The sequence below is a fragment of the Wyeomyia smithii genome, chromosome 3 (assembly GCF_029784165.1).
Source record: "Wyeomyia smithii strain HCP4-BCI-WySm-NY-G18 chromosome 3, ASM2978416v1, whole genome shotgun sequence".
In the NCBI taxonomy this organism is placed as follows: domain Eukaryota; kingdom Metazoa; phylum Arthropoda; class Insecta; order Diptera; family Culicidae; genus Wyeomyia; species Wyeomyia smithii.
This window is the reverse complement of record NC_073696.1, coordinates 176,648,076-176,672,410: the sequence shown is the minus strand read 5'-3', so window position 1 is coordinate 176,672,410 and position 24,335 is coordinate 176,648,076. Positions and strand designations below refer to the sequence as shown.

At 36.4% G+C, this 24,335-nt stretch overlaps 3 protein-coding genes across 4 annotated transcripts in view; all 3 read right to left on the bottom strand.

Annotated features, from left to right (window-relative positions):
• Nucleotides 1-677: 677 nt before the first annotated feature.
• Nucleotides 678-4,325, bottom strand: LOC129727099 (venom serine protease Bi-VSP-like). Of its 2 annotated transcripts, none has more exons than XM_055684562.1 (6): nucleotides 4,118-4,325; nucleotides 2,070-2,429; nucleotides 1,573-2,014; nucleotides 1,429-1,504; nucleotides 1,274-1,358; nucleotides 678-1,214 (listed from the first exon to the last, which is right to left on the bottom strand). In XM_055684562.1, the coding sequence occupies exons 1-6, from the start codon at nucleotides 4,194-4,196 to the stop codon at nucleotides 772-774; spliced, it is 1,485 nt and encodes a 494-aa protein (XP_055540537.1). In that variant the 5' UTR covers nucleotides 4,197-4,325; the 3' UTR covers nucleotides 678-771. The 2 variants fall into 2 exon arrangements, with proteins under 2 accessions (XP_055540537.1, XP_055540538.1); XM_055684563.1 differs by lacking the exon at nucleotides 4,118-4,325 and adding an exon at nucleotides 3,448-4,067.
• Nucleotides 4,326-16,314: 11,989 nt separating this feature from the next.
• The window catches only part of LOC129727105 (venom serine protease Bi-VSP-like), a 34,132-nt gene continuing 26,111 nt past the window's right edge, over nucleotides 16,315-24,335 (bottom strand). Inside the window, 2 exon segments of the mRNA XM_055684572.1 lie at nucleotides 16,315-16,506; nucleotides 16,509-16,766. Coding sequence (XP_055540547.1) covers nucleotides 16,403-16,506; nucleotides 16,509-16,766 — 362 coding nt within the window. The 3' untranslated portion in view covers nucleotides 16,315-16,402.
• On the bottom strand, nucleotides 16,628-23,732 carry LOC129727101 (phenoloxidase-activating enzyme-like). The gene is given in 3 exon segments (XM_055684566.1): nucleotides 16,628-17,655; nucleotides 17,657-17,987; nucleotides 23,409-23,732. Coding segments are annotated over 3 exon segments (855 nt in total). The 5' UTR covers nucleotides 23,488-23,732; the 3' UTR covers nucleotides 16,628-17,210.

Sequence of the window (24,335 nt, the reverse complement as noted above, 5' to 3'; positions counted from 1 at the left end):
AATCTTAATTGAAGTCGAAATCTTGAGATCTATCAAAGTATTTCTGATTTACAAAAAAAAATCGATTTTATCATTAGTAGACGAACGCACTATTGGCTAAACTTACTCTCAGTTTTATGACAATTAATGTTTCAAACGTTTTGATTAACCGCACAGAAGAAAACAATGTTATGAATTATTACAAAATAATTATTATATAACCACTTTGTTCCTCTGAAACGTTTTCATTATGAACTATGTAACACGAACCAGCTAGCACTTTTCCATATTTTTTTAGAATAATGTATTGATTTTCATTAAAAAAAAGATCGCATATTGTATTAGGATTGGTTCACACAAGACCTATGGTTTCAGAATATTTTTATTCATAATATTGTCCATCTTTAGAATGTTTTCGTATGGGGCTCTGGGGCTGATACATGTTCTCTTGAATAAGCGTTATTGTGGTTTGATTTCATTGGAATATTTAGCTGAGATAAAATAGTCGAAAAACTTAACAGTTCTCGTATATTAGCAAATGCCAAATTCATAATAGATTTTTTCACAGGACCCATCTATGTAAAAGCAGAGTTTTCTAAGACTCACAAAGCGTGAGTTAATTTTTTTATCTTATGTACTAGGCGGTACCGTGAAATAATATTTTCTTTATCATAAAAGTAAGTTTAAAAAATCAGATGTCAAACTGTTATAAAACAACATTCATTTATATTTCAAATCTACGTTATGGTGTTAAATGGAAATCCTTATAATTGACATTCGTACAACATTTATTCACACTGGCTCAGCTACTTTTTCTTGGATCCAGTCTACAAATTGTGTCACTCTCGTATAAACTCCAGGAACTTGGGCTCGTGCGCATCCAATACCGTATGAAACAATTCCTATTTGGTAGTAATAAAACTCAACACCACTGCGTTGTGGAAACATCAATGGACCTCCACTGTCACCCTGACAGGAATCCTTTCCACCTTCCAAAACTCCTGCACATAGTACTGCATTATCGAACTGCTTCTCAGAAAATGCTTTCCCAATTTTGCTGTACAATTCTCGACATTCTGTGTTCGACACAATCGGGATTTGGAGCTCTTGTAAAACATTTGCGGATTTGCCACCTTCTTGTGTTCGTCCCCAGCCTGCTACAAACGGCGTTAACCCATCTAAATTACGACTTTTTATTGGATCACCAATCGGAAGACAAATTGGACGGACAGCATCTAATAATAAAAAAGTGGCTTGAGCTCATAAATTTAACTAGATGAATTAGTAAGCAAACCATTAAATGCTACATCTTCACCAAGATAGAGTATCGCCAAATCCGAATGCCCATCCTTCTTATCATACTGTGGATAAGTTTCCATCTAAATATTGGATAACACAACATTAACCACACTGTTATTAATGCAAAGAGTAAATACCATTCAAACTCACCTTCACCACCGGAATATCAATGTGGTTCGTTTCAGCATCCGTCGACGTATCATACTCTCCGAGGCGAACTGAAGAACTGAAAATATGCATTTAAATTTAGCCTATTTCAAGGACGAATCGTTAATGTAGTTATCAATGACTCACAGATCTTTACGAATGCAGTGTGCGGCAGTCAATACATGTCGTTTAGTAATAATCGATCCTCCACATTTAAAAGACACTTCTCCTAGTGTGTTTTTATACCCAATTAGGGCCATCCATGGCCAGCCATTTAGTGCAGCAGGCACACCACCAACCACTCGATTGTGCTCGACTTTACTGTAGCCGCATCCCTCAGCAGGGGTTGGAAGTGTAATAAGGTTATTATCCTTTGGCAGCGGCGGCCCTTCGGTAACTGGTGCCGGCGGAGGTGCTACCGTTGGAGTTGGAGTGTTTGGTGCACTAGTTACTGATGATTCCAGAGGACAACACACATTTGGCTGAATGTAGTTGCAAATGGCATTCGATTGTTGAATGAAACTGATGTACTGTGGATCTTTTTGACGTGAAATAAATTCATTAAGAAGGGATGGACAAGCTCGTAAACCTAAAATATGTATATTTGATTAAAAAAATGAAAAACATTTTGGTATTGATCTTACTAATGCAATATCCTTCTCTGCGATCCGGGCCAATACAATCTGCTAACCGCGTGGGAGCCTGCGTTATTGGAGCTGGTGGCTGAGGTCTAGGTGTAGTAGTTGAGGTTGTTGTTGTCGTCGTCGTGGTCACCTCAATGAAAGGTGAACTGGTAGTAGGCCTCTGATCGTAAGAAACACCATCTGTACAACAGAGAACAGGGTAACCACCGTACACGCGATTCCCACAGCTACGTTGAGATGCAACCAAAAAGTTGATTGTACGCTGTGTTCTATCATTTTGGTACAAACGAATCAATGATGGACAGTACTGGAGGGATTGACATACTCCAATTTGTCCATTGGGTGTATAACATGACTGTGCTGTAAACAAGAATAGATTAATATAATGACATTAATATCAAATTTTATCAATGTTTTTCTATACCAATTTACTTTTTCCAAACCAATTTTCAACATGTATTTAGAGTTAAAACTACCCACAGACCTTTCTACATTTTTTTAAATAAAGTTCAAATCTACCCAAAAAATTTAAAATTTGACAGATTGAAAAAAAAACAGAAAAAAATAATTGGAATTATAGAAAAATCTATTTCTGGTACCTCAAAATTGGTACAACGAATTAATCCTTGATTTCAAGATCCCGGATAGGAGCGATGCGTTGCAAGTTTTCTGTCCCAATTGTGTTGGCGAGAAAATGCTTTAAGTTCAATTCCGCCCTATTCTCAAGGCAGGCAAGCGGACCTGGAAAATGCGGGAATTTCGCTTTGCAAGAACGGAACGCAGCCAATCATTAACGCTGCGGTGTAAAGCTTGATCGATCAAAACGGCTGATGCCGATCCACGAGAGCGATCGTTCGATCGTCTGTGTAAAACACATTTATGAACTATGTATTACTTCAGTTGCAGATTTGTTCAGACGTAAAATGAGTTGTTGTTGTAATAAAATCAGTAGCATATCTGCTGGTTCGGTCTGCAATTATTTTGAAATGCACTTTTGAAAACTGGTTATTGCTACCAAGTTACCAAGATTCAATGAATCAACCAAAAAGCACTGCTCAATCTTTTCTTAATCTAGCACACCAAATTTTATTATTTTATGGTTTATTCAAACTAAACCAAACAATTGCCATTACCAAGAACTAATCGTAACTTTTAATTGAATTCAGACAAACCTAAAGGATAACGAGAGAGACACTATTATCTAACGGGAATGTTGTTTGAGTAAAACTATGTTTAACGATTATTTTTTGTGGTATAAGGTTTCAGGAGTTCTCTTGGTTATTGATGATTATGATGTCACAACTATTTATTCATGCATAATTTTCAGTGTTTATACTTTAGAAGCAATTGAGATTTGGTAACGTAACGGTAATCTTACCCACAAGAAATGGCCGTATAGTCAAAACCATTTATTATACAAACGAAACGATTAACATCAAGTTTTGGAAAACACATTGTAAACATTTGCTTGAATCCACACTATTTACATACATATGTGTTCACATGCACACTTATATGTACATCTTTTGCCAAATGATCAATGTACATTAGTCATATAATAGTAATCATCGTTCAAATCTTGGCATTAGATAGAACATCTTTCCGTTCACTGATTTTTAGCTCGGACAGCACAAATAAGCAATTGGCATATATTTTCACCATTCCACACTACGGCAGTCCAGCATGACTAATTCGACAATTTTGTTTATCATGCCCTGGCTCGTGTCAGACGCTCATATCGTATTTCACCAATGCCAACTTTGGAACGATCCGACGAAGGACATCAACTGAAAGTATAAAGAAACGAACCGGCTTTTCGTAAAAAATGGCTAATCACACTGAACGAATCGCTTCACACCCAAACGCCAGAACGAACGATAATTAACGAACTTGTTGTCTTCAAAACGCGTTGTAAATTATTGGTTTCAATTTATATCATTCGAAGATTTGCACTTTTAAATTCCACAAAATGAATACAAACTTAAAATCAAATGCTAAACGTTTCTAAAATTTATGTTCCAATCATTTTTTTATGAACTTTTAAATACCTTGAGGATGAACACTGCTAATAAATAAAGTAAAGAAGAACGCGAAACGTAAGATCAACTTCATGGCGGACTTCATCATTAAAAACCTAACAGTATGGTTAAAATATAAAGTAAACAAACTTTAACGACACTTCCATATAATAACTACATAAAACCCTTTCGTTCTCAAACGTACCGCGGATGAGACAACACTAAATTAAACTCGTTCTCACAACACCGATTTTAAGCAAAACTACATTAAACGAATCGCGAATCACAAACTACTATTCGCACCAATACTGCTATACTCAACTAACGATAACGATAAATACAGTCGCGGACGAAACTAAGTATGAGAACTTTTTGAGCACACATTAGTTTGTATAATATTTTGTCCACTTTAAAAATGCGATATTTAGTTTTATAGTAGGTGTTTATAACTTGAGATTGACTTATCCCAATTTTTGCGACATTAAAATTTGGATGTCCAGTGATTTAAACAACTTCCACCTCTAGTTCTTACATTTAGAGTGATCATATTTTCGTGTGCTTTGCTGTAAACACGCGTAAATTTGCCGGTTAGCAAACACCTTGCTGCACTAAAGTGACGGTCCGCGTTGAACAAACTTTCGGACAGACAACAACCGGTTCATCGGTAGCACGGCTGAGATCAGAAGTAAATTTATTACAGCCAACGGACGGAAACAGGAAGCTACAATGCTCTGGCATTCTCTCGTGGTCGTATGACTTCGCATTGACACTTTTCGCACGAATCACAATTACGAATACTACAGCCAATCGATCATTGCTGCTGTTTTTTTCTCCCCTGTGTAATTAATGGTAAGCGATACGATTAGTAATCGGGGAATCTATCCTATCCCTCTCTTAACTAGCGTTAGATCTATAACTTTTTCAAACTGGAGAACAATAGAGTTTCTTTTTTTTTAATTGATTTTCGAAAAATATTTTGACAATTTTACAGCGGGCTATTCTGCGACGCAAGACAACAAATTTTGCTGATCACTATACTGCCGCTATTCGCATAATAGTCCTATGTTAAAGTTGCGAGTCCTATGTAAATTTTGCGAGAATGGGTCCATTTTGGCATGTTTTTCAAGAATAGCCATTGAAAAAGTAAGGTTTGATTTCCATAACCTCGATTTTGATGGCTACTCTTGTAGAGCATGCCAAATTGGAACCATTCCCGCGAAAAAACAAAAAACATAGGACTTCTACATAGGACTGATATGCGAATAGCGGCAGTATATTGTCAACATTATATGCGTGGTTTTTTGCATGATTTAGTTACTCAAACAGTCATTATATAGCACAGGGCTTCCCAAATCGAAAAAATACTGTAAAAACAAATACTTTACTGGTATCTTTATTATGCAGTAGTTTTTCGATTATATCATCACATCAGTTTTCGTTATCGCCAATATTCGCCAAATTTACTCTCGGATTGTTCACGGTGACTATTTCAAACGTTCCGACAAACGTATCAATTTCACTTATACAGAAGAAAGCAATAAATAAGATAACAAATTAAATATCATAAATAAACAAATAGACATTGTTTTACTGAATTAGTGTCTTGGAATTTTAATATGAAGGATGTGGAGCGCTTAGCTAACACTTTTCTATGTCTTCCCCATGCCAATGTCATAATTTGTGAAAAACCTCTCAGTTTTTCAGATCGGATTATGCATGATTTATGGCTTCAGAAGAATATAAAGTATAATATTATTAACTTGTAAGTGCCAACTTCAACCCTTTATAAGACAGTTTGCTGCTTGATGACTTGGACTTATGCTGAGTGACGCACAAAAATGCTCTAACGCAGGTCACATCTTCGAAGCACTAAAAGATAGAATCGCACAGCTGACAGCATGAGAACGAAAAGGAAAGCTAATAAGCTACAGCTTTGATGATGGTTTCGATCGCATATCTCATTCTTTCCTACACGAAACGATGCGACAATTGGGAATAAATTCGGCTTTGTCGGATTACTAGCACGAATCGCAGAAAGATCTTCGTAGTGAGCACCAATTAACGGGCACATCGCTTCGATCGGACCACCAGGGAGACCCAATGTCAATTTTGCCCTTCATTATACCTTTACACGTTTCTACAGAAACTGGAGAAAAATATCGGCCCTGAGTTGGTCATACAAACAGCTAAACTGGGGGTTGTTTTCACAAACTCTATATGTACAATGAGAAGAAGTAATTTGGATGCACTGGTATTGAAATTTTCTTGGTAACATTCAATGAGGAGCCTCCACCTGCAACAACAAAATTCAATCAAATGCGCGGATGGGGAAACTGTCAACTCTACAACGCAGGAACAGAAACCCTCCAGCACAAATTTTCAAAGTGCTCCCGTATGACGCAAGCATGGGTTTTCGTATAGAAAAAAAGGCAATGATTCATGATGGGTGGCGTATAGTTATTATCCTTTGAAGAATAGATCGACTTGAACTGTCCTACAGTACGGTCGCATTTTACCAACAGCTCGAGGCTAGGTCTTAGACTACCGAGAGATATTGAAATTTTGTTTTTCGCTTTCAACAGGCAATCTTCTTGAAAGACTACCTGTTGAAACGCTAAGTAATAAATTTGTTTTTAACGTTAACGAGTGTTTAGTGAGTAAATTTGGTTTGAGATATTTCTACTTGAATTCTAGAGTGTAGTGAAAGTGTAGTGAAGTTTTCCAGTTACGCCTGGAAAAAATAAAAAAGCTCGCTTTGATGCGGCTTCAAGGAAACGTGAGGCATCTCCTCCAAGTGACACTGAAATTTCGACTAACAGGTATGATATTCTCTTGATGGCCATAAACATCTTTTACAGTATTTGACTGAAAAGATGTATAAATTTTATTCTTTTGATGCCAAAAACGAGAGACCGTTTAAGGCTGTTTTAAAAGGTCTTTCAAATGACCAAACTATTGAGGAAATTAAAGAATGTTTGTCAGTATCACTTGGTTTTGCTCCCAACCAAGTAATTTTGATGAAACGAAAGGCAAATGCCAAAATTAATCAAACTGGAATACACCAGGAAAATTACTTAGTACATTTTGATCGTACCAAAGTAAATAATTTGAAATGTTTGGAAAAAGCACGTGTTTTATTTAACGTACGAATAAAGTGGGAAAATTTCAAGAGACATGGAGAAATCCATAATCTTACTCAATGTCGAAATTGTCAAGCCTATGGTCATGGAACTCGAAACTGCCATATGGCGGCAAAATGTATGATTTGTGGTGACACTGGTCACACGAAAGATATCTGCCACGTGAAAGAGACCACTAATAGTTTCAAATGTGTAAATTGTGGGGGAAATCACAAATCTAATTTCTTTAATTGTCCTGTAAGGTCAAAAATTATTGCTTCCAGACAACGTAGGAATTCTAAGCAACCTGTTGTCAATGTGGGTATACAAAAGACTTTCAATACTGTTCAGGCATCACCAGCACTTTCACTAGCAGGTGTGTCTGTAGGTAATCATTTAAATTCAGATAACAAATTTCAGACAAAAAATCCTGTACAGGCAACACCAGGCTGTTCATATGCCAGTGTCCTTACAGGTAATATTTCAAAATCAACCAGTAACAAACCATTCGTGTTTGGTGCTGAAAAGTCAGCCAGTATTGATTTAGGTAGTCCAACTCCAGAAAAAATTGAACACCTACAACAATCCATGCTGCAGCTAATGTCCGTTTTGTTGAACTGTAACTCGATGTACGAGGCTGTTCAAGAAGGTATAAAATTTACAACTAATATTGTTATGAAATTGAATTCAGCAATGATTTTAAATAATGCTGTAAATTTTCTAAATTGGAATGCTCGCTCTTTAAAAGCGAAAGAAGATGAATTTTTCAATTTTTTAACAGTCCACGATGTGCATATTGCAGTTGTGACTGAAACGCTTTTAAAGGCAAATATTAAACTAAAAAAGAACCCAAATTACATGGTTCATAGGTTTGATAGAATTGATGTTGCCGGTGGTGGAGTTGCAATAGTTATCCACCGTCGAATAAAACATCGTGTTTTACCCCATCTTGAAACCAAAGTTATCGAGAGTTTGGGAATTGAAATTGAAACAAGTATTGGCATTCTATTTATAGCCGCAGTGTATTTGCCTTTTCAATGCACTGGTGAGCGAAAAAATTATTTCAAGGGAGATTTGCAAAAACTCACAAGAAATAAATCTAAATTTTTAATCATCGGTGATTTCAATGCGAAACATCGATCTTGGAATAATGCTCAAAGCAATTCCAATGGAAAAATATTGTTTAATGATTGCTCGGCTGGATTTTATTCAGTTTTATTTCCAAATGGTCCTACATGTTATTCTTCTATTAGGAATCCATCTACAATTGATTTGGTACTTACAAATCAAAGCCATTCATGCAGTGATTTATTAACTCATGCTGACTGATTCTGATCATCTTCCCATAAAGTTTTCTATTTCCCATGAAACTATTTTAAATCCCACTAGATCTGTGTTAAATTATCACAAGACTAATTGGGATAGATATCGTTCTACGATCGAAGAAAATTTGAATGATGATATTATTTTACAAAATAGTGCTGGCATTGACAGAGCATTAGAAAATTTTAGCAGCTTTATACTCAATGCCCGGAATTTATCAGTTCCTGAGGCAAGAGTGAAATTTAATGCACCAATTATTGACAGTGAACTTCAACTTCTTATACGTTTGAAGAACATACGGAGACGTCAATACCAAAGATCTCGTGATCCTGCTTTGAAAATTATTTTTCAAGAATCGGAAAAGGAAATTAAACATAGATTCACTCTCTTGCGAAATGAGCATTTCATGAGAGAAGTTGAACAACTAAAACCTTATTCAAAACCTTTCTGGAAGCTTTCGAAGGTTCTTAAGAAACCTTCGAAGCCCATTCCAGTCCTTAAAGATGGTGATTGCATTTTTCTAACGAATGAACAAAAATCTCAAAAACTTGCTCAGCAGTTTGAGAGCGTTCATAACTCCAATTTGAACGTAGTAAGTCCTATTGAAAATAAGGTAAGTCCACGTTATAAGGATGAACGGTGTGGTCTTAAATTGGTCTGATCAAGTTAAATACTTAGGGCTAATCTATGATAAGAATCTTACTTTCAAGGAGCACATTGAAAATATCCAGTCAAAGTGCAATTAGTATATCAAATGTTTATATCCTCTTATCAACAGGAATTCTAGACTTTGTCTCACGAATAAACTGTTAATTCACAAACAAATTTTTAGGCCAGCAATGTTATATGCAGTTCCCATCTGGACAAGTTGTTGTACAACCAGGAAGAAGACACTTCAAAGGATTCAGAATAAACTTTTGAAAATGATTTTGAAGCGTCCTCCCTGGCTTAGCACGAACGAGCTACATAGGCTCACTAATGTAGAAACATGAGAAAAATTGTCAAGCCAAATTATCAACAAATTCCGACAAAAATCGTTGCAATCCTCAATTGCAACGATTAGCTCACTTTATAGTCAGTAAGATAGTTTTAAGTTTTTTTTTAGTTTTGTTTTATTCCTTTTTTTTCCTTGACAAGTAGGTTTAATAATTTTCCTACAATTACATTAACTTAACTGCGAAAGCAAATAACATTCAATAATATAAAAAAGGGTACAAATATATATATAATAGTGTTGAAATGTCACCATTTGTGGCAGAACACACAATACTAATTCTGAATAGATATTAGTACATAAATAAATCATTACAAGCATTCGCCCCCCCTTGAAAAAAAAAACCTTTGAAGAATTGCAACATGGTATCTATTACACACAAAACTATGTGGAATTTTCAAAATCTTTATAATGTATGCTACTTACATCGAGGAAAATAACAATAGAATAATAGATGTAATGCAGTTGCTTTCTATTTAAGATGTAAAATAGGATAAATTTCGCTAAGTATACTATATATCCATTGTTCGGCAATTCCATAAAAGCAGGTACCTACCTGCTTGTTAATTTTCTCGATGACTTCGTGAAATTTTGCTGTTCAATCCGTGCGTTTTCTGCAAACTTCGGCTCAATGAGATGAATAATGGTACAATATTATTCAAGAAACAGAGAAGTATTCAAGAAACAGATATTTGTTTTCAACAAACAAAATACTTCACATTTGTTCGATCGTACTGTTAAAAATCTTCTAAATTTAAAAAAAAATCGATTGTAAATCAATATATATTTATTTTCTAAATCATTGTCGTTCAAATAGAATTTTTCTAATTTTCTACAAAGTTTGTTCACGCTGGCTGAACTACTTTTTCTTGGATCCATTCTACGAAACGTGTCACTCTCGTGTAAATTCCAGGAACTTCAGGTCGCTCACACAATACCATATGAAACAATTCCTATTTGGTAGCAATAAAACTTCACATCAATGCGTTGTGGAAGCATTAATGGATCCCCACTGTCCTGACATGAATCCCTTCTATGTTCCAAACCTCCGGCACACAGTACTGCATTGTCGAACTGTTTTTCTGGAAATGCTTTTCCAATTTTACTGTACAACCCTCGACATTCTGTGTTTGATATAATCGGAAATTGAAACTGTTCCAAACTCATTGTGGATTTGCCACCTTCTTGTGTTATTCCCCAGCCTGCTACAAACCATGTTTACCCATCTAAATTAGGGATGTTACGGATATCCGCATCCGCATTCGCGAATGCGGAACATCCGCATGAAAATTGACACCCGCATCTACATTTGCATCCGTAATCCGCATCCGCATCTGCAGATGTCTGAAAAATCACATCCGTAACATCCCTGCTGTAGACCAACAGAATGTACGACATCATCAATGTACTTCCGCTGACTGATAAATAAATCACCACAACCCTGGCTCAGGATCGCAAGTCGCTAAAAATTTCACATCACGGTTAACTGTCACTTTTCCTGTAGATTCGTCCACCAGGCGGTATGCCTTCGATGCCTCACTGTAGCCAACGAACCGCAGCTTGAGTGCTTTGCTATCCAGCTTTCCTCTCTTTTTTTTGGCACATGACGATATGCATTTAAGCCAAATCGCTGAATGTGTCCGAGATTGGGCTTTTTCCCGAACCATCGCTCATATGGTGTACCAGTGGTTGACCGCGATGGCAATCGGTTTTGTATGTAGTTTGCCGTCATCACCGCTTCTCCCCAATAACGCTTATCAAGATTTCCATCGATGAGCATACACCTTGCCATTTTGACTAAATATCTGTTTTTCCTTTCAGCCATCCCGTTTTGCTGTGGGGTGTACGGTGCCGTCAACTGTCCAACAATACCATTTTGCTTCAGGAAAGCCTTGAATTTCTTACCGATGTACTCGCCACCGCAGTCTGTCCGCAGAACTTTGGTTTTCTTTCCAAACTGCGTATTGACCAGTTCAACGTACTCTTTAAATTTCTGGAGCTCTTCTGATTTCTCACGTAGGAGATATACCACCGTGTACTTGCTGTGATCGTCGGTGAACGTTATAAAGTATCGTCTGCCGCCCAGAATTTTTGTACGCATTGACCAACAAATGTCAGTGTGCACCAAGTCCATTTCCGATGATGTCACACTTCCGGATGCCTTTGGAAATGGTGCCCTATGCATTTTTCCTTTAAAGCATACTTCACACATATCGGTGCAACTGCATCTTTTCACCTTCACACCATCAGCTACCGTTTGTAATTTCAACACGGCCTCGTAGTCTCTATGACCCAGCCCCCTGTGCCAAACATGAACGCAGTCATCACTCGTCGTTGTCATGGATGATTGACGCATCACAAATAAATTTCCAACGGACTCCGCTGTCGCACAAGCCTTTTCACCTCTCAAGGTTTTCGCTCCGCTCGCATCGAATATTACAACGAATCCTTTTTGCACAAGTCGTTTTACGGAAAGCAAATGAAGTCCAACATTTCCGGAACGAACAAGGCACATTCTAACGGCACATCACGCGCTCGACCGCGGCCCTTTGAACGAATTTTCATTCCATTACCGACCCAAACGTCTTCTGTAAGTGCATCATCCAGATTTTCAAAGAAATCCCGGTAATTTGCAATAGGACAAGTCCCACCAGAATCTAATATCTACAGTTTTTCCGTTTGATTACCGCAACCAGTAAGGAGCGCGTAAGGATCGTCGTTGCGCGACACGTTGTTGGCTTTATGCTGCTTGGTTACCACTTTTGATTGCTTAGTCCCAGCTTTCGACTGCTTGGTTACGCTAACACTTTCCTTCGCAGCTCTCCATACTCGGAATTTTTCACAATTTGCTTTTTAGTGCCCTAACTTTCTGCAGAAGAAACACTGATCCTTTTCGGTTCTTGAATCAGCATACAGCACTGCCTCAGAGTCGTCTTGGTCGCCCTTGCACTGTTTCTTTTTATGCCATTCATCGATAAGCTTACCCTTTACGATGTCAAGGGTCAAATCTTCTTCCGGACGGGCTTCGAGAGCGGTTACCAACCTCTCGTACTCCTCCGGTAGACTGCTTAACAATGCGTCAAGGATTTTTTCCGATTGCAGATTGTTAAGCTTCTTAAACAACTGTGCCAGCTTCGGAACGTGCGCTTCCATATCACCGTGTTTTTCCAGGCGTAGACTGCAGATTTTTCGCATTACGGATAACTTCGTCGTCAACGTCCCCTTCACATGAAAGTTTTCAAGAGCTTTCCACGCCTCAGCTGCCGATTTGGCCTTCCTTATGTGGATAACCTGGTTGCCTTCCACGGCCAATCCTATTTATGCCAGCGCTTGCTCGTCCTTCACTGCCGTTCTACGCATATTTGCCCCATGTACCAAATCATGCAAACGAGAAAAACGATGTTAAAGTTTTACAATGCTTTTACGCATTGCGCCAATGTGACAAATGCAGTCATGGGTTTTTAAGCAGTTCTACCTTGCAATAGACTGTTTTCAATAAATCTAGTTGAAAGTTTTGCGGTTTAACACTCTTTTTCATAAAAATACCCACTGGGACAATAATGCCGATAAATTTGCCTTCCAATAGGTAATTTCTACGCATATCAGTCCCACCACTTGCATTCGATGTTTCCCAATACAAAATTCGTTTTGGGGATACAAGGCTATTTAACCTTTCACGAAAATGATCACGCTAATCGTGTTGTCTTCATAAGCAGGTGATGATAGTCGAGATGAAAGTTTAGTTAATTGAATAAGTATCAGATGACTTACAATTACAAAGGGGAATTGTTTTTTCAGATTGCCCATATTTGAACGTTGTTAGGCTTTCACCATTTTGGTTACATACAAAAGACAGTTCTTATAACTTTCAATTAGTATGAATCTCATGCGGTTATCTTCTTATGCTCGAAAAGGATAGGCATTCAGATTACAAACCAGTAAACAAGGCTTAAGTATTCCGAACAAAGATATGAACGTACCGCATTCAAATAATCAAGCAAAGTGATTTTCGGTGCCGAATTTCTGACACCCGTAATGTAGCCAAACGTTGTAAGGAGAAGTTTTTATTGCTCTATAGCACTTCCCAAGTTGTAAATATGGGAATTAGTGATTAGTGGGATCGATTAGAATAGAAAAAATCTAGTGGGACAAATATGTGTAGAAAATCATCGATGGGACAAACAGATTTGGTATGATTTTTCAAGACTTTCGGAACAAACAATGTTATTTTTGGAAGTTTTTCAAAAATATATTGGTGATACAAAACGAAAATCGACCAAAAGTAACATGGGACAACTATGCGTAGAACGGCAGTTCAACTTCCACACTTCCGTGACCGGTTCTGGCTTCGTGCCAGCTACAGCAATCCAATTGCCCTCTTTCGTCAGCAACAGTTTTATTCTGAAACTTTAATTATCGTAGTTGGAACCATCGAGCTTCGGAAACGACACCAGTTTTTCTGCCATCTTGACTTTTAAACCTCTGAATTTTCTTCACCAGTTCCAACTCCGGTCGCAAAAGCCCATAACCTATTGGATGACAAAGTGGAATAATCGGACTGGTCTTGAAAATATCTTGAAGAACTATTTGAAAGTATGTCCACAGACTAACAGACATAACACGTCAAACAAATTTTCAATAAAATCATCATTTGGATGATTCCAGTACTTTACGTTAGTAACACTAGCGCCATCTGCTGTCGTGTTCGTGCTGCGTCATGTATTTCGACATCAGCGCCAGCGTTACTGCATGTGTCAAATGGGGAACTACAAAATATGTATGAGATTGCATGACAGCGCCCCAGACGAGTTTTCGCGCGATGACTGTTATTCGATTGAAAATTTGAAATGAACGTTTTTTTGTGGCGATGAAGCTAGGTTCCAGTGTTACGTCTGTTAGTCTGTGGTATGTCTTTATTCAACAGTTGTACTGCCGCTATTCGCATAATAGTCCTATCTAAAAGTTGCGAATCCTATGTAAATTTTGCGAAAATGGGTCCATTTTGGCATGTTTTTTAAGAATAACCATTAGAAAAGTAAGGTTTAATTCCCACAACCTCGATTTTAATGTCTACTCTTGTAGAGCATGCCAGAATGGACCCATATCCGCAAAAAATAAGAAAACATAGGACTTATACATAGGACTGTTATGCGAATAGCGGCAGTGTATGATTCGAACTAAATGATTTTTAACTCTATGCTATATGTAGCGATTACTTCGATTTGCATTGCTTGCTGCGTTGTACACTGAAACAGTATCCTATGCAGCGGTTTGATTGCATACTCTAGATAGTTTTTCCCCAACCGGGATTTCCAAAGGTTGGAAATAATTTTCATACATAAAAAATAGCGAGTCTGAGGATCCATTGTTCAGAGATTTATTCGTAACGCACAGAGAGGTGCGTTACATATAGCAGATATTGTACCACTATTCATCATAAGCTACTAATGCACTGGCATCGACTACAAAAATAATCTTTCGTGCAAATGGTTGATTTTCGGCATGCACAAACACATTCAGTTGATTTATATTTAGAGATGATACAAATATTGGAATGGATAATTTTCAGATTTCGGTACTAATTATAGGGCTTAAAACTGTATATACAAAGCATGAATCTAAAATCAAGAAAGGCGATATCATACAAGCACGCCATTCATTCTTCAATGGTTGCTCGCATAGGTGCCAGCTTCATGCAATTATTGAGGGGGAGGGGACAAGAGAGCTTAAATTTTCTAAATTCTATAGAACTAGAAATATATCGCCAAAAATTTTTGTATGCGAAACGCCTTAGAATTGACGTAACGTGCTTGGAATGGTAGTTTTAATAGTAATCAGCATGGGCCACATCTCTGCAAAATGGCGTGAGGGTTGTGAAGTTAAAAAATAATAAAAATCTATGGCGATGCGAATTAAGGCGCCAACTTCATAGTATTATTGGAGGGGCGAAATGGTACGTTGCCCCTTCGCAAAAATTATTGAGGACACAAAAGTTGATTTGGAACTACCGTTAGATTCATACTTCATTCTTGGAATTTTATGATTTTAAAAAATGTTGAAGTTACAAAAAATCTTTGAAACTTAACTTTGAAGTAAAATTTTTACCCACATTTCTCGACCCAGAATTTTTAATAAGAAGTTTTGAAAGAATGTCAAGTTTCAAACAAATTAATTTGAGGAGAAAATTCAATCCGCTTTTGATTCAATGTATAATTTAATGTTTATTTTATAATTTTCTCAACTAGACTCAAAATATCTCTGAAACGGCTGTATCTACAAAGTTGTTTATCATAAACTTTTTCATTCAAAATCATCATTTGAATTGTATATCATTGGAAAGGACACATTCTGAAAAACGTTTATATTAAAAATTTCGTAGAAACTTTACTTTCCATAAAAAAATTGTTTTTCATTGCGCCATCTCAGCTCTTTAATGAAAAGTAACTTAAGCGTTTCAAAAAAAATTTAAAAAAAAAACAACTCTATTTTTATGAATGAAAATTCAGTTGTAATTTCCAATTTTTAGTTTTTAACCAAAGTTTTTAATAGTACGGTACAAATTTGTTGACATTACCTTAAATACCATCATAGGACACGGCATATAGATTCATTATTATCTACCATACTGGTTAATGCTTCTAAATAAATATATATATTAAAACCAAAACTCATTGTTTTTGTACATTTCGACAGCACTGTCATACAAAATACACATTTGTGCGATCGTACCGTAAAAATCTTTTAGAAAAGTTTCTTTCAACACAGTTGTATATTTTAAAAAAAATCAAATGTAAAACTGTCTACGAAACAACATTTATTTATAATCTAAATCATTGTCATGGTTCAAATGGAAATTAGTCAACTTTTTACAAAGTTCATTCACACTGGCTTAGCTACCTTTTCTTGGATCCAGTCTACGAAACGTGTCAGTCTCGTGTAAATTCCAGGAAACTCTGCTCGCGCGCACCCAAAACCGTATGACGAATTCCTATTTGGTAGTATAAAAACTCACCATTAACGCGTCGTGGAAGCATTAATGGACCTCCACTGTCACTCTGACAGAAATATCTTTCACCTTCCAAAGCTCCAGCACACAGTACCGCATTATCGAACTGTTTCTCAGAAAACGTTTTTCCAATTTTGCTGTACAATCCTCGACATTCTGTGTTAGAAATAATCGGGATTTGGACCTCTTGTAAAACATCTGCGGATTTGCCACCTTTTTGTGTTCGTCCCCAGCCAGCTGAAAACGACGTAAATCCATCAAAATTAAGACTTTTTACTGGATCACCAATTGGAAGACAAATTGGACGAACGATATCTGATAATAAAAAAAATGGCAATAACTATAAATTTAACTAAACGAATCAGTAAGTAAACCATTGAATAATATATCTTCACCAAGATAGAGAATCGCCAAATTCGAATGCCTATCTTTCTTGTCGTATTATGGATATGTTTCCATCTAAATGTTAAATAACCAAATATTAACCTGTTTAATGCTGTTATTAATGCAAAGATAAAATACCATTCGAACTCACCTTCACTACCGGAATCTCAGTGTGGTTCGTTTCTGCATCCGTTGATGTGTCATGCTCACCGATGCGAACTAAGAAACTGAACATTTAAATTTTCAATTCAGCCAAGGAGTCCAAGGAGAAATTGTTGATATAGGCTCATCAATGACTCACAGATTTTTATGAATGCAATGTGCGGCAGTCAATACATGTCGTCTAGTAATAACCGATCCTCCACATTTGAAAGACATCTCTCCAGATGTGTTTTTATACCCAATCAGGGCCATCCAGGGCCAGCTATTTAATGTAGCAGGCCCGCTACCAGCAACTCGATGGTGTTGGACTTCTCTGGATCCGCATCCCTCAGCAGGTGTTGGAAGTGTAATAAGATTATTATTCTTCGGCATCGGCGGTCCATTGGTAACCGAAGCCAGTGAAGATGCCATCTTCGGAGGTGGAACGTGTGGTGCACTAGTTACTGGTGGTTCTAGAGGACAACACACATTTGGCTGAATGTAGTTGCAGATGACCTTCGATTGTTGAATGAAACTGATGTATTGTGGATCCTTTTGACGTATTATGAGTTGTTTAAGAAGGGATGGACAGTTTCGCAAATCTGCGATCAGGGCCAACACAATCTACTGGCCGCGTGGGAGCCTTCATTGTTGGAGCTTGTATCTGAGGTTTTGGTGTACTAGTTGAGGTTGTTGTTGTCGTAGTCAAAATAGGCGGTTCAGTACCAGGACTTTGATCGTAAGAAACACCATCTGTACAACAGAGAACAGGGTAACCATTGTACATGCGATTTCCACAGCTCCGTTGAGATGCAATCCAAATGTCTATTGTGTGTTGTGTTCTGTTATGTTGATGAAGACGAATCAATGTTGAACAATAGTGGAGGGGTTGGCATACTCCAATTTGTCCATTGGCAGTGTAACATGACTGTGCTATACCGAAGAATAAATCAATACAAAAATTTTCCTCGTTGTGATGTGAAATAACATCTTCTTGCGCTACTCAACTCAAATTATCGAACGCCATTCTTATAACATATCTCTATCATTATATCTACTACCACTACCATTGTCATTTGTATTAGTTTTACTTTTGCTTTCTTAGTGTTTCGAATGTTCACGATTATATGGTATGAGGGATCGTACCGAAACACCTTAAATTTTTTTTTTTTTTTGGGGCGATTCACATACCACGTGGACAGTTTTGGGGTGGAAGTCTGTATAATGTCCACGGTGCATACACATTTTTTAGAATTTATATGGGCAGTTGTCCACGGAGGGTGAGGGGGATCAAAATCGACGAAAATCTGTCGACGTGGAATGTGGATGGCCCCTAAGTTATTCTTGCTGTTCAGAGTTACACGCGTTTCACGCAAACATAGAAACGTTCACCTTCTAACTGAACAAACTAAAACTTATTTCTTACCGAACAAGCTACGTGATATGGTTGACACAAAAACCGTTAAACTAATTAGTAGGACGAATAATACGAGTGTTTTTAGAATATTTACACGAAGATTCGGTATGATTATATCGGAACCAGTATTATTTTTATGAGTAAAAAACAAATAAAAAACAATTCATCACAAACAAAACAAAAACAAAACATAGAATGAATATTTTTTTATTTTCTGTAATATTTCAATAATGCGACCAACTATCGTAAAACTTTATTCTGTTTAATTTGATCAAACAGCTGTATATTTAATAACACCAATTTGAAAAATGTATTCAGTTTCAGTTACAAAACAAACTAATGTAGGTAATTAATTATTTCTAAGCGTTTACCCAGCCTCAAAAAAATAAACTTGGAATACGCCTGTTGGAATTATATCAAAAACTCTAAAACATAAACTTAGCAAAAATTCCCCGGACTAGTATTCGGTCTTCTAAGATTTGATGCTGTTGAAGAACCGGTCCGTATTTGGAGAGTTTGCTCCAAAAAATCAGCTAGAACTAAGCATTGTCATCATAATATTTCATTAAGACCTAAAAAGTCAGATGAAGAATAAAATGTATATTCGATAGAAAATGTTGCAATCAAAAATAGTCAAGACGAACCGTTTGTAACTGTTGTTACATTACACTGTCTTTAGTTTTTTTAAATATGCTTTATGTATTTCGTAACAATTTTGGGTTACTAATTTATTCCGATATAGTTTGTTAGTAGGATTAAGAGATTAAAATAGAAAAAAAAAAACAGTAGAATTCACAAAACAGAAATTCTTACACTGAAATGGGCCAAATTAAACGCGTTTTGAAAATTGTTATACACGGACAGAAATACAACCCTGAGGGGGAAGGCATAAATATAATGCAAAAAAAAAAAAAATAAAATGGTGGGTGGTAAAAAAGGGGAAACGGGATTGGAAAAACCGCCAAACGGTCAAAAGTTCGTGTGAGTTAGAGTAAAAATTTAAAAAAAATAGAATTAGTATAAGTGCCGATTGTACATGCGCAAGTTACAGATAGGACATCGCAGTATTCAACAATTGTTTTTCTTTCAAAATTTTCCAAAACTTTGCTGAAGGAAGCAATCTGGTATATTGAAAATTAGAAAAAATATTTTTTTATTTAACTGTTAGGTGGATTGATCGAAAAACTAAAAACGCCAAAAGTAAGGCTTTGTTCTATGGAACAATTTTGCTGAAGACATTGATTACGTAAAATCAATTTTTCACAGTCAAATCTAGGACGATCACGATTTTTCGAGTTTATACCACTGTGCATTGTGGGATTTTTAAATAAATCTTTCCACCAATTGTTAATGTCTTGAAGTATAACCCTTGGAATGTGTAGAAACTATTTTGCAAGTTATTTCATAAAATGCTGGTTGAGAAACGTGCTTTACAATAAGTATTTCGTCGTTTTTATATCACTTTTTTGTACTGTACGACCTTCAAAAGGGCATTACTCAAAAATGTACCGTACGATGATTTTGAAATTTTGACCAGACATTCTGGACGTCATAACGAATCGAATGGTGTACTCAGATTCTTTGGTGCATTTTTTTTATAATAACGGTCTGTGGGAGCACCGTGCTTTATAATAAAAAACAGATTTAAGAAACATGGTACAGTTGAATCTCTCTAAACCGAGATTTTCTATAACGACAAATCTCGCTATAGCGACATTCTCAAAGGCTCCTCAGTTTTATACTAAAATTCTTCGTTTTAATTGCGACATTTCGCTATAACGACCTTTCTCTATAATGGCATACCAAAACTCATACTTGTCATTCTTTATTGCGACAATAGTACAGTCGAATCTCTCTATAACGACAGTGTTAAATCTATAACGACATTCTCAACGGTACCTTCTGTTCTACATATACAGTCGTCGTTCGGTAACTGCAATATGTTTATATTGCAGTTATCGAATGCCGTTCGATAACTGCAGCACTTGACATATGCCAACATTTAGAGGGGGATCCGTCACTACCATTTTTGTTTTCAATGATGTCGATATGTATATTTTTAATGGAATAGTTTCAGAAAAAATAGCAGGAAACTAAAATAGGCAAGCTTTTCGATTAATCAATTTGACATTCATATTTCCCAATCATAATTTATTGCATTTTAGTAACTACTTTACATAACCAATATGTAGGGGAAGATAAAGTTCATCACTACAGTAGACCATTCTACTAGACGTTTCTGAACTCAAATCATGAATGAAGTTTTGACAGAAAGCTCGGAACCGCTGACATAACGCAAGTAAAAGCAACATCAATGTCAGCAGGATCCGTGACACCTGCCAGTTCGTAAGATGGTCTATTTAACGCTAGGTCAGCAAAAATTGTTTTTTTTTCTTTTTTTAAGGGGGGGATTTGTTAGTAGCTTAAGTATTTATGATAAATATATATAGTTAATAATGAGTATGTGTGTCCAATCACAAATGGTGACTTCTCAACACTGTTAGAAATTTGTAATTTTAATTGTTAGGATTTGTTTGCTTTCGCAATTAGGACTTGCCATTCGTAGGGATTTAAACCTACTTGTCAGAAAAGGGGAAGTAAACTTACAACTAACTTAATTGCTAACTTATTGGCTATAAAGAGAGCTTATCGTAGCAATTGAGGATTGCAACGATTTTTGTCGAAAATTGTTAATAAATTTATTTGACATAGCTTCTAATGGTTCAACACCAGTAAGTCTATGTAATTCGAGTGTACCAAACCAAGGAGGACGCTTCAAATCATTTTTAGAATTTTATTCTGAATCCTTTGGAGCGTTTTCTTCCTTGTTGAACAGCAACATGACCAGATCGGTACAGCATAAAACATTTCTGGTCTAAAAATTTGTTTGTAAATCAAAAGTTTGTTCTTTAAACAAAGTTTAGAATTCCTGTTAATGAGAGGATATAAACATCTCGTATATTTGATGCACTTGGCTTGTATACTCTCAATGTGCTCTTTGAAAATAAGTTTTTATCGTAAATTAGTCCCAAGTACTCAACCTTGTCAGACCAACTTAAAATAACCCCATTCATCTTGACAACGTAATTATTGTTTGGCTTGAGGAAAGAAGCCCTAGGCTTATGCGGAAAAATTATCATTTGAGTTTTAGAAGCATTGGGAGAGATTTTCCACTTCTGCAAGTAGGAAGAAAAAATATCTAAACTTTTCTGTAATCGACTGCATATGACACGAAGGCTTTTTCCTTTTACGGAAATGCTTGTGTCATCGCAGAACACTGACTTTGTGCATCCTGGAGGCAAATCAGGAAGATATGAAGGGAATATGTTATACAGGACTGGGCCCAAGACAGAACCTTGAGGCACACCTGCTCTGACAGGAAATCTATCAGATTTTGAATTCTGATAGACAACCTGCAGAGTTCGATCAGTAAGATAATTTTTTAAAATTTTGATTAGGAAAATTGGAAAATTAAAAGTTTGCAATTTCGCAATCAAACCTTTATGCCAAACACTGTCGAATGCTTTTTCTATGTCTAAAAGAGCAGCTCCAGTGGAATAACCTTCAGATTTGTTAGCTCGTATCATATTAGTAACTCTGAGCAATTGATGAGTAGTGGAATGCCCATGGCGAAATCCAAACTGTTCATCTGCAAAAATTTAATTTTCGTTGATGTGTGACATCATTCTGTTAAGAATAATTCTCTCAAACAGTTTACCTATTGAAGAAAGCAAACTGATTGGTCGATAACTTGAAACTACAGCTGGGTTCTTATCCGGTTTTTAAATTGGAGTATTTTTGCATTTTTCCATAATTTGGGAAAATATGCAATTTTGAAGCAGCAATTGAAAATTTTCACTAAAAATTCCATTGTGATTTCAGGGAGATGTTTGATTAATATATTAAAGATTCCATCGTCACCAGGTGCAACAAAATATTGTTTGTGGTCTACTATGCACTGCCTCGCTGAGTAGTGGAAGCTAGCCAAACAATGCATAAGGGATATTTTTTTTCTCTTATAATAATTACGGATAGTGAACCACATAACATGGTAATTTTGCTTGATTGATTATTAGTGGAGATTGATAATCTCCCATCTAGAATGAAGAGACAACAAGTAAACTAAATCGAAAAAAAATCAAGAGAAATGAAAAAGTTCTTTTGAAATGTTTCTAGAGATACAAAAATTTTCATTTTTGAATGCATTTAGAATCCCCCCGCGAGATCTGTCACTACAATGTCAAATATGACTTTGACATCAGATTTAACGGATTGCGGTCCAATAACTGAAAAGCTGTTGCAGTTATCGGTCTTGCAGTTGAAAAGCGTTGCAGTTAAAAGTCTTGCAGTTATCGAACGGCGTCTGTACAAAAATTCTTCGTATTATTGTGACATTCCGCTATAACGAAGGTCCCTTGCGATGCCGCTATAAAGGGATTCGACTGTAATTAACAAACATGTGTATTTGCAACACATATGTAAATTCTTCACTACATGATCAATGTACATTAGTCACATATCATTAACTATTTTGAGCGCGTGATCTTTAGTGATGCCAAAAACATGATTCCGTTTACTGGTTTTTAGCTCGAACAGCACAAATAAGCAACTGCCATACACTGCCTTCATTCCTCGTTTAGCATGGCATATTCTAAAATTTTGATTATCATGCTCTGGATTGTGTCTTCAGAAATAGACTCACATATAAATTATGAAAGATCCGATGAAAGGCATCAACTGATGGAATAAAGAAACGAACCGGTTTGCCGTAAGCAAAATTAACCATTAACGTTAAATGAATCTCAATAACACCAGACAACACAACACCAGAAGAAAACGTGATAACGAACTTACAGTTTACAGAACGTGTTGCAATTGAAGTACCACAAACAAATAAAAATTTAACCGTTTTTAATTGTTTATTTATTTATAAATACCTTGAGGATTAATACTACTCAGAAACACAGTAGAGAAGAACGCGAAGCCTAAAATTAACTTCATGGCGGATTTCATCATTTAAAACCTGACTATATAATTGAAATATATAGTAAACGAACTTGAACAGCGTTTTTATATAATGGTTACATAAAATCCATCCGTTCTTATACTTAATGCAGATGAAACAATACTAAAATAAACTCGCATTCACGGCACCAATTTAAGGCAGAATTATTGTAGAATTCATTTTTGCGCCCGTGGTTCACTGGTATAGCACTTTTGCTTTTAAGTTGTTCGTTTTTGGGTTCCGGGCTACAGCAGAAATCCACTGCAGCAGTGCAGAAACGATGTATCATCACTGTGGAAACGAATTATTGACGAAATAATTGCGAATCAAAACTACTTGTCGTACTAATACTGCTGTAGTTGACAAACGGTAATGATAAAAACAATCGCGGACGAAACAAAGTAGTGTTTGAGCATAAATTTGCTTGCAGTTGAATGTTCTATTTTCTCTATAAATGCAATAACTTTACTCAACATTAGTATTAACCCTCTAGTGCCCAATGCCGCCTTTAGACGGTCGTCAGTTGAACCTATAAAAAGTTTTAATAAGAACTTAAAAAATGTTTATGAAGCCTCGTAGTGATTTTCTCGAAGTCCGTCTAAAAATTTATATGGGCACTTTGGGTTAATAATGGAAATTATCTCATGTCATTCTTAGTGATATTAAAAAGGCAGCTCAAGGCAAATGCTGAGTGATTTAAAGTTTGTTCAATCTCTAGATTCTATGTAGATAGAGCGGTCAGGTTTCCGTGTGTCTCATCGTAACAATTCGTATGCCGATTAATAAGACCTTGCAGCGGTAAGACGGTTCGCATCAAGCAAACTTTCGGACAGACCACCAACCGGTTCAGTAGCAGCAT